Source organism: Rhinichthys klamathensis, unplaced genomic scaffold (genome assembly GCF_029890125.1).
Source record: "Rhinichthys klamathensis goyatoka isolate OS25496 unplaced genomic scaffold, OSU_Roscu_1.1 h1tg000321l_1, whole genome shotgun sequence".
Classification (NCBI taxonomy): Eukaryota; Metazoa; Chordata; class Actinopteri; order Cypriniformes; family Leuciscidae; genus Rhinichthys; species Rhinichthys klamathensis.
Window position 1 is genome coordinate 36,587 of NW_026606837.1, and position 13,113 is coordinate 49,699.

The 13,113-nt window shown below is 39.5% G+C and overlaps 1 protein-coding gene across 12 annotated transcripts in view; it reads right to left on the minus strand.

Moving 5' to 3' along the window:
• Positions 1-13,113, minus strand: part of fryb (furry homolog b (Drosophila)) — a 67,143-nt gene that overhangs the window by 5,067 nt on the left and 48,963 nt on the right. For 8 of the 12 annotated variants that reach the window (XM_056271575.1, XM_056271572.1, XM_056271567.1 and 5 more), the window contains exons 38-55: positions 12,715-12,818; positions 11,905-12,090; positions 9,898-10,099; positions 9,261-9,412; positions 8,963-9,150; positions 8,743-8,837; positions 7,597-8,204; positions 5,947-6,044; positions 5,291-5,467; positions 5,033-5,173; positions 4,756-4,938; positions 3,498-3,662; positions 3,254-3,328; positions 2,816-2,983; positions 1,091-1,288; positions 708-854; positions 350-510; positions 41-251 (exon numbers count right to left, since the gene is read on the minus strand). In XM_056271575.1, coding sequence (XP_056127550.1) covers positions 41-251; positions 350-510; positions 708-854; positions 1,091-1,288; positions 2,816-2,983; positions 3,254-3,328; positions 3,498-3,662; positions 4,756-4,938; positions 5,033-5,173; positions 5,291-5,467; positions 5,947-6,044; positions 7,597-8,204; positions 8,743-8,837; positions 8,963-9,150; positions 9,261-9,412; positions 9,898-10,099; positions 11,905-12,090; positions 12,715-12,818 — 3,259 coding nt within the window. The remainder of the gene's footprint in view (positions 1-40; positions 252-349; positions 511-707; positions 855-1,090; positions 1,289-2,815; positions 2,984-3,253; positions 3,329-3,497; positions 3,663-4,755; positions 4,939-5,032; positions 5,174-5,290; positions 5,468-5,946; positions 6,045-7,596; positions 8,205-8,742; positions 8,838-8,962; positions 9,151-9,260; positions 9,413-9,897; positions 10,100-11,904; positions 12,091-12,714; positions 12,819-13,113) is intronic. The other 4 variants (XM_056271576.1, XM_056271569.1, XM_056271577.1 and 1 more) reach the window with 1 other exon arrangement.

Here is a 13,113-nt window from a genome sequence, read left to right on the forward strand (position 1 = left end):
CAAACAGGACTGCTTTGTGTGCGTATAAGGGTGACGTTACCTGAAACATTCCAGAGAAAATGTGGAAGGTGTAGACGGCGCAAGACCCATCTGTATCACACAACAGCTGGTTAATGTGACTCCGCCAGGCTTCTTCGGCATCGTCACACACTGTGGGCTGAAATGCTGCCAAGATAGCAGAGAAAAATGGGGAGGGTGGAGGAGGAAAGCCCAGCTCATCCAGATCATCTCGGTCCTCCCCAAAATGGTAGCTACGAAAACCCGAAGAAAGGATGTTACCCTTAAATAACCATTCCAGTTAGCAGTAGTCTAATGCTTTAAAACTGAAGTGAAGTGTATCAGTATTAACCTGGGCAGGGAGTTTGGGTTCTGGTTGATTCCAGCTCGGTTTTGTTCTGCAGGAAGGTCCAGATTTGTGCTAGAGCCGCAGTCAAACCTCATTGGCAGCTCATTCACACCGAATGGCAGGTCGTCCTCTTGGACATTTGACTCCTCGTCTTCTGGTAAAACCTGTGAAGATGTGAGAAGATCATTATTGAAAGTTTATGTTCTTCTTAGTAAATCTAAATTGGTCAGTAATTAAGTTTCACAAACATGCCAGCAATAGTTTCAAACAGCATGTTGAAGCAGATGTCTAGCTTCGAGGTTTGGTGCTATTTGGGCACGTTGAAGAAGCTTTAATGGGCTAAATGTAATTGTAAACATACACGCGGCATGATGTGGTCATCTGGTAGCGATGTTCCCAAGCAAGGTGTTGCAGCATTAAGGGAATTTGGGTCAGCTGATGTGGTGTCATAGGAAGTGGACAGAGAGTCTGTATGATTGGTGTCCTCTGAGGGGGAGAGGTTCATGGTCTGAAATCAGAAAATGCCCAGCTTTAGAAAAATACCATTAGGCTAAAACAAACAAACAATAAGACAAACAATAGGTAGTATGATAGACAGACAGACAGACAGACAGATGTGCTGTCTGTCTATCATATCATATCTATTATATATCTATAGAATAGATCGATAGATAGATAGAAGGATATATATATATATATATATATATAGATAGATAGAACAATATATAGATAGATAGCACATACTAGTTGAGAGTGGGAGAGGCTTTGGCTGGTGGAATTGGACTCTTCCTCAGAGGAGTCATCAGAGTCTTGCTGGGGGTCGTGTAGGCCGATGCAGGGGGTGATGTCAGAGTGCTGGCTCTCCTCCAGGAGCTCAGTCAGGTCTGTGCTGTCCAGAGAGCGTCTGCGCACTCCCCAGTTAAAGTTATCCATACTCTCGCCCTATTAAAACATACACACAGCACTGATTCAGCAGCTATTCTTTCTAGCATGAGCTGATGTTGGGTGTGTGCACCACTCTGGCCCTCTTAGGACCCAGGAAGTAGACACAACACACTTCTAATCAATCATGCAAAAATGAAGAACACGTGCAAACATACAGTAAATACAAAAGAACAATATCTGAAATATGAAACAATATCTGAAATAAGGTTTCTGACTGAAATGAAAATGAAAAAAATAAATACTAGTAATCTTCTTTGTAGTCCAGGGGAAACAAAACACAAAATCCTGATTTTAAGGATTTTAGACCAGCAGGTTTCTCCAATAAGCATTTGAAACAATCTGAATTTTAATAGTTTTCTAACAAAACAAAAACAAGTAGTGAGGAATGATTTAATATGAATGAAACAAAACAAAAAATATATTGAAATGAGATGCTTTTAACATGCATTTCTATAGTATGTAATATGACATCCATGAATTGAACACATAAAAAAAAATATTTATCTAATCTCTTTAGCAACAGCAGCCTGATAGATGAGAGTCTACATGACTGGCACACATAATTCTCAAAGTGATTCTGAGCAGGTATGGAAACAAGATCTCTGCCATTCTCTATGTCACATGCTAACACAGCTGTTCTTACCTGCAGCTCCTATGGCAGCACAGGAGAGAAAGAGAGAAAGTGTTAGCTACACAGTGAGAATGTCCAGAGGAAAAGCAATGGGCACATTAGTCAGGCAGTCTCTTATCAGAGCAAAAGAGTTAACTCATTATCCAGAGAGAACATGAAAGAAATAACTGAAGAAATAAGGAAAGAAAGTTGAAAGGAACTGGGTTTTTGATAGTAGGGACGGGAATTGTAGCTCTGAAATCAACATCTTTTGAGGTCTTAAGTCATTTATTATGTCTATATCTATATAACTAAAATATATACACACTACACCGTTCAAACGTTTGAGGTCGGTAAGATTTTTAAAACGTTTTTGACATAAGTCTCTTCTGCTCACAGTAAAATAGTAATATTGTGAAATATTTTTAATATTACAATAATAAAAAAAAGTTTTCCGTTTCAATATATTTTAAAATGTTATTTATTCCTGTGATGGCAAAGCTGAATTGTCAGCATCATTACTCCAGTCTTCTGTGTCACATGATCCTTCAGAAATCATTCTAATATGCTGATTTGGTGCTGAAATATTTCTTATTAATATCACAGATGAAAACAGTTTGTTCTGCTTACCGGTAATATATAACCGTGAAGCAATTTTTGTCAGGATTCTTGATGAATACAAAATTCAAAAGAACAGCATTTATTTGAAATAGAAATAGAAATATTTTTTAATGTTATATAAATGTCTTTATTGACACTTTAATTCAATTTAATGCAAATCAAAGTAAAAAAAAAAAACTTTCAGACCCCAAAACTTTTCAATTGTAGTGCATATATTTTTAAATCAAACATATTTGAATGTAAATAATAATACATTAATACCATAAATCAATGATACCAGGTTTTCTACTGACCTCTCCATCTTCCAGCTCTACGTCCAGGAAGTCAAAGTCTCTGAAGACTCTGAACTGCTGCTCTGAGGTGGTATCATCCAGGGTGTCCTCCCGGGTCCCATCCTCAGAGGACACCTGACTGGGCTGATGCTCCATGAGGTCCAGATCACCACAGGATGAGAAGATCACCTGAGGCAAATAAACATGACAGTGGAGTCAGCGTAGAATATGCAATGGTCCTATTACTAAGATGCCTTATAAGTCTTATACTTCATTTGTTATAGCAGTAGATGCACGATAATTAGAGCTTTAATTAATATGAAATAAACATAGATGTAATCTATTATTCCTGCATTCTATAAGACCAAAGTAATAAGTGTCTTTCCTCATAATAATAAAAAAGTATGGTTGTCTACATACAGTGTCTTCCCAGGAATGACAGTGACAGTGAGGACTTACAGACGGGTTCTTGGTGAGGCCAACTTCCTGTCCGCAGAGAGACAGAACGTTCACCAGCTTCTCTCTCGTTCGCTTCTGAGAAACAAAAGGAAATTACCAACTGAAAAAGCAGACTGATAGAGTCATCAAGATTTTCATAGTATCACAGTAAACATTAAAAGACAATGTTCAGAACATCCCAAAGAAATAAAAGTTCCCCTCCTTCATACCATGACACACATGAACAGCATGAAATGTTAGTCACCTGTGATGATTGTGGCCGTTTCCAGCTGACTGGCACCAGGACGGTGTTTGAGTTGGACCCTGAAGAGGTAGAGGACGTGCTACGGGTCACTGCGATCACGCGGGCTTTCCCATCTCTTCCTCCAGATCCCTGCAGGTCATCATATCTGCGGCCAATAACCGGTGTCTGGACACAAACACATGCATAAAATACATATGTCATTAAACAAACATATATTACAATGAAGGTTGAACATAGATATGTAACCCCCTACAAAAACATAAGCACACCAGCACAACAACAGGTCCTGAGCACGGACACTCATAGACTCACACTACCCATGAGTCACAGCCTTCCTGTAGATAAACAAGCATGTGTGGAAAAACAGCCTAATTGCTGGACTCCTTATCAGTGTGGACCCACTCCATCTGGACAGGATATCACTGCTTCCATCAGGGTGGATAAGAGGCAAAAACTCAATTCTAGGAACTGAGAGGGTTTCCTGTAGTTGCACATGAAGCCACAAGAGGGAAATCATACACAAAGTTGGCTCTAAGGAGGTCTTTGTTATAACTGGAGAAAGCAGTACTTCTGGTGGTTCCTGAATGGAACTGGAATCATGAATGGGAATGCAAACAGATAGTTTGCATTACCATCTCCAGGTATTATAGACTTCCTTGTTTTAGATCAGATGTCATATTAAATGCGAATGAATATAACCAGAAACTGACTATGAAATTTAACATTATTATTGGACAACCCAAGATTGTTTAAGCTTTACGGTATTTGACCCTTTTTAGTGTCAAAATTCACATAAAAAGCAGTCACTTTCCCTGAAGTTGCCCTAAAAGACCACTCCCTGTTCATTAGGTTTCAGAAGAAACCCTCAGAAACCCTCATTACATCCACCAACACATTAATCTGAGAGGTTATTAATCACAAATGCAGTCAAAACACATCTCTCCAAACTTCCGTTGACTATTATCCCCATTTCTCCATCTGAAAGCGAGCTGAGAACTCGAGTGACTTCCCTTTAGCCCAAAATGTACCAAAAAACAAAAGGAAAAGGATCTGATAACAAATGTATGCTCAAAAACAACAACATGGCCACGCCTGAAGAGGTGAATGAGTCAGAGAACCTGTTGCGTGTAATTGCATTGAAAACTGATATTTTGTAAAGCATAAATGTTTTTTGTGCCTTCAGCAAACAAAAAAACAAAAAAAACATGCATTTCAACAACTGAACGACAAGATATATTGTGTACACGATGTAAAGTACCTCGGATATGTCAAAATTGAATTCCAGTGTCTTTCCTGGCAGGGCTTTAGATGAGCCATCCCACATCATACGGCTAACCTCCAGGTGGGCTAGATCGCCATGGGTATAGGACGGCAGCGACAGGCTGGCTGAGCGGGAAACGACCAGCTTCAAAATGTTCAGAGCTTCTTTCCAGTGAACCGTCTATAGAGGACACACACACATATTGGTATGACAAATCAGATCAAAATTCTTTCAAATAATTTTTTTATATATTTATTTTTAAAAATTTACTCACCTGTACAAATTTCTCAATGGTCTTTAGCACCTCTACATTGAAAGGTTTGACCTGAATTCCTACCAAATCCATGTGGCTCAGCAGACTGTAGATGATCTGCAGCAGGGGCTGTTGCATGCTGGGTAATCCTTTATCCAGCAACTATGAAGAGAGGTCAGCTGGTATTAAAACTGTTCTTCTCATACAGCATAAGGAACACCATATCTGCCATTTTGTAACTTATACTTGAGGATATTTAAGCCTGTCAGGACATCTCACCTCAGCCATATATGTCACAAGACTGAGCGTGATGTCAGAGAAAGCCTCGTGCACGTAGCGACAGACCACATTAACCCACGAGAAGGGGTCTCTAGTGTAGGAACGAGTCTTATACAGGGTCATTACATGAGCCAGGTGAGATAGTTTCGTGTTCTTGTCTTTCTCCTCTAGACACACCTAGAATACACACCACACCATAAACAGTCAAATACAGATGTTATTGTGTTTCAAAAATAAATACTATTAGTATGCACTGACGACTACTGACATAGCTCATATATTTCCTATTTTTATGTTTCTTTTTTTTCTTCATATTGAATGTATTTAAACATTTGGGAGCTCATATTATTTCTATATTTGTATGATGTCATTTTATTCATATTTTATTTTTTGTGGCCAATTGTTTATCACATACACAGAATTTATTCTACTACTGAAATAAGACACTATGAAATATGCACACTAGCTGAGATTTTATTTAAATACGTGATAGTTTTCTTGTTACAAGAAAACAAAAGAGTTATGAGTTGGGATATAATACAGGATTAGGTGTTGAGAATGAGTCAAGTTTGTCTTCGCATTCAGATGTAAATATCAATGAAGTGAAGGCTGTGTTTTATAGTAGGAGTGTGTAGAGAAAAGGAGGCGGGGCAGACCTGTGCGATCCTCTCAGCACTTTCTTTACAAAACTGCGTAGGGCTACCGAAGTGTTGCACCAAGTGAGGCAGCAGACAAAGCACATTCAAAGGAAAACCTGAGCAGACAGAAAATAAAACATACAATTATGTGTAAGATCAGAAAACTTGTTAAAGGTGGGGTATGTGATTTTCTTTGTTGACCATTTTTTCAAAATCACTTGAAATCCTATTCCTAACCCATTTCCAGCCACCGAGTTGCCAAGCCGAAAATTAAGCAATTTAATCATCTGTGGAACCGGCAGGACTCGAAAAACTCCAGCCAATCATTTCCAAGACCACCTAGAATCATTGGACAGTCAGTGCGTCAATCAAACGGTCGTACCATACCCCCTCCCCCTCGCGAGTGTGTCCCCTTCATGCGCATACTCAAAGCTTGTGACCCAGTCACAGTAAGTGCAAGTCGCCCCGGTACAGAGAGAGAGAGAAAGAGAGTAAGTGCAATCTCGCGCATCTGAGTTTTGCAGATGCATGATTGCGCGTCCATGTTCTTCGAATGGGTGGAGTCAGGGCCAATGTTGGAGGAAAGAAGGTAGGACCTTTTGAGTTGTGTATTTTCAAAATCTACCGGTCGTTTTGCAAATCCCAATACCTACCTTTAAATATCACAAACAATCAATATTCAACAATAACACTCAAAATAGTCTTAACCCCATTCACAAGATTTTAATACAAAAGTAAGCTTGGGTTTTAGTCTTCATCCCTACTGCATCAACACATCTTGTTTTGGGTAGGCTTAACACTAGTAGACCAATATACTTAAGGATAAAAAAAAAAAAACTATGCGGAGATGTAGAAAACCTGCTCAGTTCAAATACTTGTTTCTCTGAAAAACAAAGCTACAGCCAGTTAGCCAGTTACTCTACTTTGGAGACATCCCAGCTCTCCTGGAAGTTCCAGGAATCTACCGAATATTGATAGCGGCTTTGATAATTGCAAGTTGTACTCAAACTAAAAACATTGCAAACGTATACATTAACTGATCAATTTATACTGTAAGGCTTGTCGCTTTCCATTGTTAATTACGCTCGTTTCTGTTGCGTGTCCTCAATCGGGTAACCCGCGTGAGCGTTGAGTATGGGGAGGAGGGGGCGGGGAAAAACTATTATTTTGAATTCGAAAATATATAAAATAAATAATATATTTTGAAAATATTATCCAATATTTTGAATTTAGAATGGATTCATATATACTAACTGATCCTTTTCAGGGACATTTTGGTATTGTGATCAGTGGTTTAAAATTTTTCGCAAATATTTTATACTTTAGAGTAGTGTCAGCTTGTACATGTTAAGTCTGTGCCTTCACTCTGATTCATGCCATTAAGAAAACAGCATTTTACAATGATGACAACTTAAAGTACCAAATGGCCTATTATTAACATTTAAAAAATGTACACACACACTGATTGTTTGGACACAGACAAAGTCTAAAACCGACCGAATAAGGAGTAAAAAGCAATTATAAATACACCGTTTTCCACTGCTTTCAAGTCATTTAGCCACATTAGACCTAAGTATATAAAGTGAGTATACTGACCTAAGTATAGACAGTATATAAATAAACCAGTTTTAAGAAAGTGCCAGTACAAGTATCCTCTCTACTACCCACCTATAGCCTGCGATGTGTCCACCACTGGCACTCGTGAAACAGGCGTAAGCTGACAGAACAACTGAAGCGTAAGATCATTTGTAGCTGGAGAAGTGAATCCCTTTAGGAGCAGCTGTTGCAGTCCGGAAAAGCCACTCCACCTCAGCTGACCCTGGAGCTTCTCTAGTCTCTCCCTGTTCTCCTGCAGATCCAATGGAACCCGCGCCAGCAGTTTGTGAACCAGCCTCAATGACATCTGGTATTCAAATTCAAAGTCCGACTCCATGAGCGACACCGCCACCCAGAAGATGGTGGCGAGCAAGTTTGCTGGGTGACTGGAGTGGGAGGGGTCGGTGATGACACTTATGTCGGCACGGGTGGAGTTGGAGGACGTGCTGCGGGCCGATCGAGCGAGACACTGTTGGGTACAGGCTTGGATACGGTCCAACGTGGCACTGCGAGGAGGGTTGGAGGACGAGTTTTCCCCGCTTTCGCCGAACTTTTTAGGGACGGAGTAACTGCGCTGGTGCCTGTTCCGCTCATTAGTCTCTTGGTGCAGGTTCAGCTGCCCTGTGCTCTTACGGTTTGGGTTGAGCTTCCCGCTCACCAGGAAGTCTGGCGATGAATCTCTGTTTGTAGAAGAGACATTGCAGGTATGTAAAGACAAATAGATGGTTAATTTGTTAATACTTTTTTTCTCTGGATATATTGTTTGTTTTAATATATTTTAGAATGTAATTTGTTATTTTGTGATTTAATGTTATTTCTGTGATGACAAAGCTGATTTTTTAGCAGTCATTACTCCAGGTTTAAGAGTCACATGATCCTTCTGAAATCATTCTAATACAGTATGCTGATCAAGAAACATTTCTTCTTCTTCTTATTATTATTATTATTATCATCAATGTTAAAAACAGTTGTGCTGCTTAATATTTTTGTGGAAACCATGACACATTTTTTCAGGTTTCTTTGATTAATAGAAAGTTCAAAAGAACAGCATTTATTTGAGACAATTTAAAGGTCTTATGTTCAATTGAATGCATCCTTGTCTTATTTTTATTTTTTAAATCTTACTAATCCCAAACTTTTGAATGGTAGTGTAGTTATAAAATATTTTTACTAGGTTGAATTAGTAGGACAGCATAAAGTACAGCATGAAATTCTAACCTTGTCAAAGCTGCCATAAGTTCACTGTTGTTCAGACATTCAGCTAAATTATCCACAACAGACTCCAGAGTAAGTAAAATCTCCATGACGTAACCCTGGAAAGCAAAATAACATTAAAAACTATAGCAAAGAGATTGAAAAGTAAGAGCATACAGATATATTTGACCAAATGCATTTATTGTATAGATGTTATTTAACACTTCGGTTGATGGATACGCACCTGAACTTCATCCCCGTGCTCCCCCACAACCTCCACGAGGCGTGAGAGCAGGTCGGACACGGCGTGGGCAGAGAGGGGCTGTCTCAGCGCTCGGAAGATCTGGAACGAGCGTCCAGCGTAATGGCGGGAGGAGCTGCAGAGGGCCGTCTGCAAAGCAACGTCGCTCAGCTGATGCTCTAGGTGGAAATCTGACACATGACAAAGACGCTTATCAACCAAACACTGTGCCAATGTAATCCATAAGATATTTCATTCTGTCATTAGGAAACATAAATGCACTAAAATGTTTGGTAATTACCTGATTTGGACTCCTTGAACACAGAGACCACATGCCGCAGGAAGTTGGTGAGCTGATCTGCGCTCTTAGAGTTGGGGTTCTTCGGCGTGATGTCTTCGTGACACCAAAGCGGTCCAAAAGCCCTGAGTAAGGACAGGACAGTACTCCATGCACTGTACCACCACCACCACCAAAATCACAAATACATGAACTACTACTCTCTAACTGCCTGATTTACTGACGCTGGAAAATCCCCAAAAGGTTTGCTGAAGAAAAAACGCAAAAAAAATATGTGGATAACATATTTATCAAATTGCATGTGTGAGAATTTCAAATGTAAAATAATGAAAATAAATTTTAAATAATTATTTTAGTAAACTAATTAAAGTAATTAGAATAATTTAAAATAAAAATTAATAATTCAATTTAAAAGAAAAAATATTGTGTTCTTTGGCCACCAGGGGATGTGTGAGCTTGGTAATATTTGATCGTTGATGCACCATCCATTTTGTCGTCATTCTGATTATCATTTTTATACGCCTTCTAGATCAGCATCTACCTCCTCCTTTTTTAATGGGAAAAAGACTGATTTGCATTTTAATCTATTTTCATCCGCATATATCGAAACAACTGCTATTCATCTATAATTGCCACATACCTGGTGGTGAGGAATTCAATGAGCTTGTTGGTTTTCTCATCTGAATCTGTGGAGGACTCGTCCAGCTCCTCCAGGTCAGCAGTAATTTGTGGCAGGTTCCCAATGCTTCCTCCCAGGCTCACACTGGAGGAGGTGGAGGATGAGCTTAGTCCAGAATCCGCCACTGGTGACGCTTGCCACTCTCGCAGGAAGTCGAATCCTCCTGTTCAGACGAGAGTGTGGTTTAGTGATGTAGTGCAAGCAGGTTATAAATAGTACTAAAAGGCCCAGTTTCACAGACAGGGCTTAGATTAAGCCAAGATTAGGCCTTAGTTCAATTAGGGCATTTAAGTAGCTTTTATAAACATGCCTTAGAAAAAACAGTCAGTGCAATTTGTTTTCAGTTAAAACAGCTCAAACATTCATTTTAGTCTGGGACTAGGCTTAAGCATTGCCTGTTAAACCAGGGGCAAACCTGTAAATTCTTAAACATTTTTGTCATCCTATTTCTTATTATTGTGTCTGTGGCCTGGTTTTAAAATTAGCCTTAGCTAATTTGCCTATCATGGTTTACAGACCTTTGGTCTTTGCTGCAGGTCAGTAAGATAAGCATATGAACCACACTTATCTTAAAAATATCAAAAAAAAAATGTGAGGTGTTAATTGTCAGCAGTGCCTTTTCACACTGGTGTTTATTCTTGTTTCTTGTAAGTAAACAAGAAAATAAAAACATCAGTGACACGTAGGATGAAAGATAAAATGCTAGAAAAACCTCAGTCATACTGCAAACTGGGACTTGGCATAGAGTCTGGCCTAATTACCTCCATCTCAGTCTCTTCTATAGTAGGAAAGACAAACAGCTGCCAAAAATACTTTGAATTCTATGCCAAAGAAAGTAAAATCCTAACCCTTGGGGTTTTATTAATAATAGTAACCTACTTCCTCATTGTAAATTCAAGATGTTTAGGAAATGTAGGTGAATCTTATGCTCAGTAGTTCACACTAGCTATGTTTCCATCCACCTGTTTTTATGCGAATTTTGGGATATCGCATAAAAAAACACTGTATGGGAATGACAAGATGCACATACATTCTAAAAATGCACATAAAAACTAAGATGGAAAGAGATTTACCGAATAAATTTCTCGATGCGCATCAAAAAAGATGCGACTTTGCAATGGGACGGCATAACTTGACCAACCAGCGGACCGATCTCATTGCACAGAATCTGAAATGCTTTTTGGTCATTTTGAAATGCCTACGCAAAATCTTTGGTATAATTACCTCCCAGAACTGTCTTACATGACTGCCTTCCCAAACAGCAGGCATCCGCCTCAGAAAGCAAGTTAACATGATCGGCGATCGCGTTTATTGCGTTTCGTATGCGCGCTCTGAGGAGTGAAATATTAATTATAAAAACAACATTACTATATAGTGGCTACTCCTACTGCATCAACTTCCATTTTTCTTAGTGATATTTATCGCCAGTTTATAAGGAAACTATGATTGTGTTTTTTTCTTAGTGATATTTATCGCCAGTTTATAAGGAAATTCAATTCGCAACTTTGGATGGAAACATAACTAGTGACTGCTCTGTGCTGCAGGTGAAGTGACAAAATAAGGTCAGGAGAGTTTAAGGCAAGGTATTTGTGTTTTTTGTGCATTGATCTTGCTGTGCAAGTTGGCAGGAGTGAAATGTTTTTGTACAGTTGCTGTATTTAAAACAAAGAATTGTGGGTAAAGAAACAATAACTGTACCCAGGAATATTTCACAGGTTGTTTAATTTGAGTGTCCACTTTGTCTTTCTCCTGCAGACTTTTGACATCTTGATATCTGAGCACAGTTTGAGATCTTTTCTGAAACTTTTTTCTTATGGGAATTGAAACAAATCTTCTAGCGAGAAATTGGAATTGGTTTTGTGCAATGTTATGAAGAAACTGTTCGTGAATGTTTATTTCTTTTGGTGGTGTCTTTTTATGTCATGTTGTATTTGAAGCATGGGACTCTGGGTTGAGAACTGATTGTACCTGTGTAGTGGTATTCAGGCTGGTAGCTGGATTTAACAGTGAGGGTCTTGTTGTCACCGATCTCTCTGGTTAGTAACAGGACAGAGGCGATGACCTGGAAATTGTTGTTGCAGGAGAGGGCGATGAGGAGATGCAGGAGTAACCTCTTGCTGTGCTCAAACACCTCCGGCCTGTAATGATCCAAACCTGAGAGGACAGAGATACAAAGGTAAATGAACTGAACTGATTTGAGATGAATAGAACAGAAGCCAGTGACGTGGAAAGGAATGAAACACATTCTGAACATGAACTAAATGACTTTCAAAGGGTGTTCCCACTGTTGCATAACGTGGATAACACAACATACACACATACGGGCCATCGCTGTTGTGCTCTATATTTTTGGATGATAAACAAAATATCACAGGAGTGCCTCTAGTCAAAAGACATAAAGAGAAACACGTTGTTAGCTGGAGGTGCTGATGACATCAAGAGTCTAAGAGAGATAAGCCATGAGTAGATGGCATTTCGCCAGCCCCCTCTTTCTTTCCTTCTCCTCCTCATTTTCCATTACAGACATTTTTCACATTGTTGTGCTGGTTATTCAGACAGACTGCTGGGGTGAATTATGGTGGAGAATGCAGGAACTATATAGACCAGACAAAAGATGTGCGTTCTCACAGCGAGAAACCCAGACACAAACACACACTCCTTCATAGTTTTTTTTTTTTTTTTTCAGCTAAGAAAAGAGTAAACACTGGATAAGGGGTTCCCCTACATTTTAATAACATTGAAAAGAAAGAGAGACAAAGAGATAAAAAGAGTGCTTACCTAGGAAGAGAGCATGAAGAAGCAGCGGCAGGTGTAGGGCCCAGTCTTCTCTCACGCTGTGGTCCACCACCATCTCCGTCATGAAGATCACAGCTATGTTGCACCTGTCAGAATACAGCAAGAACAGTTTTAAGGCCAAATCACACGGCACCGACAGACACAGATCAACGCCGACAGTCACCAGATTACAGTACGCCACTTCTCAGATTCCAAGACCAACCATCGCCAATTCAACATGTTCAATCGGCAAAAAGGAGAGGGGTAACACACTTATCCAACAAAACCTAACAAAGAGTCTGTTGCCGCCAGTCGGCGTCTGTCGGGGCAGTGTGAATCGACCTTTCGGCTAAGAGATGTACATATTCAGTGACTGCATTCTTCTAATTACTTTTACAATTC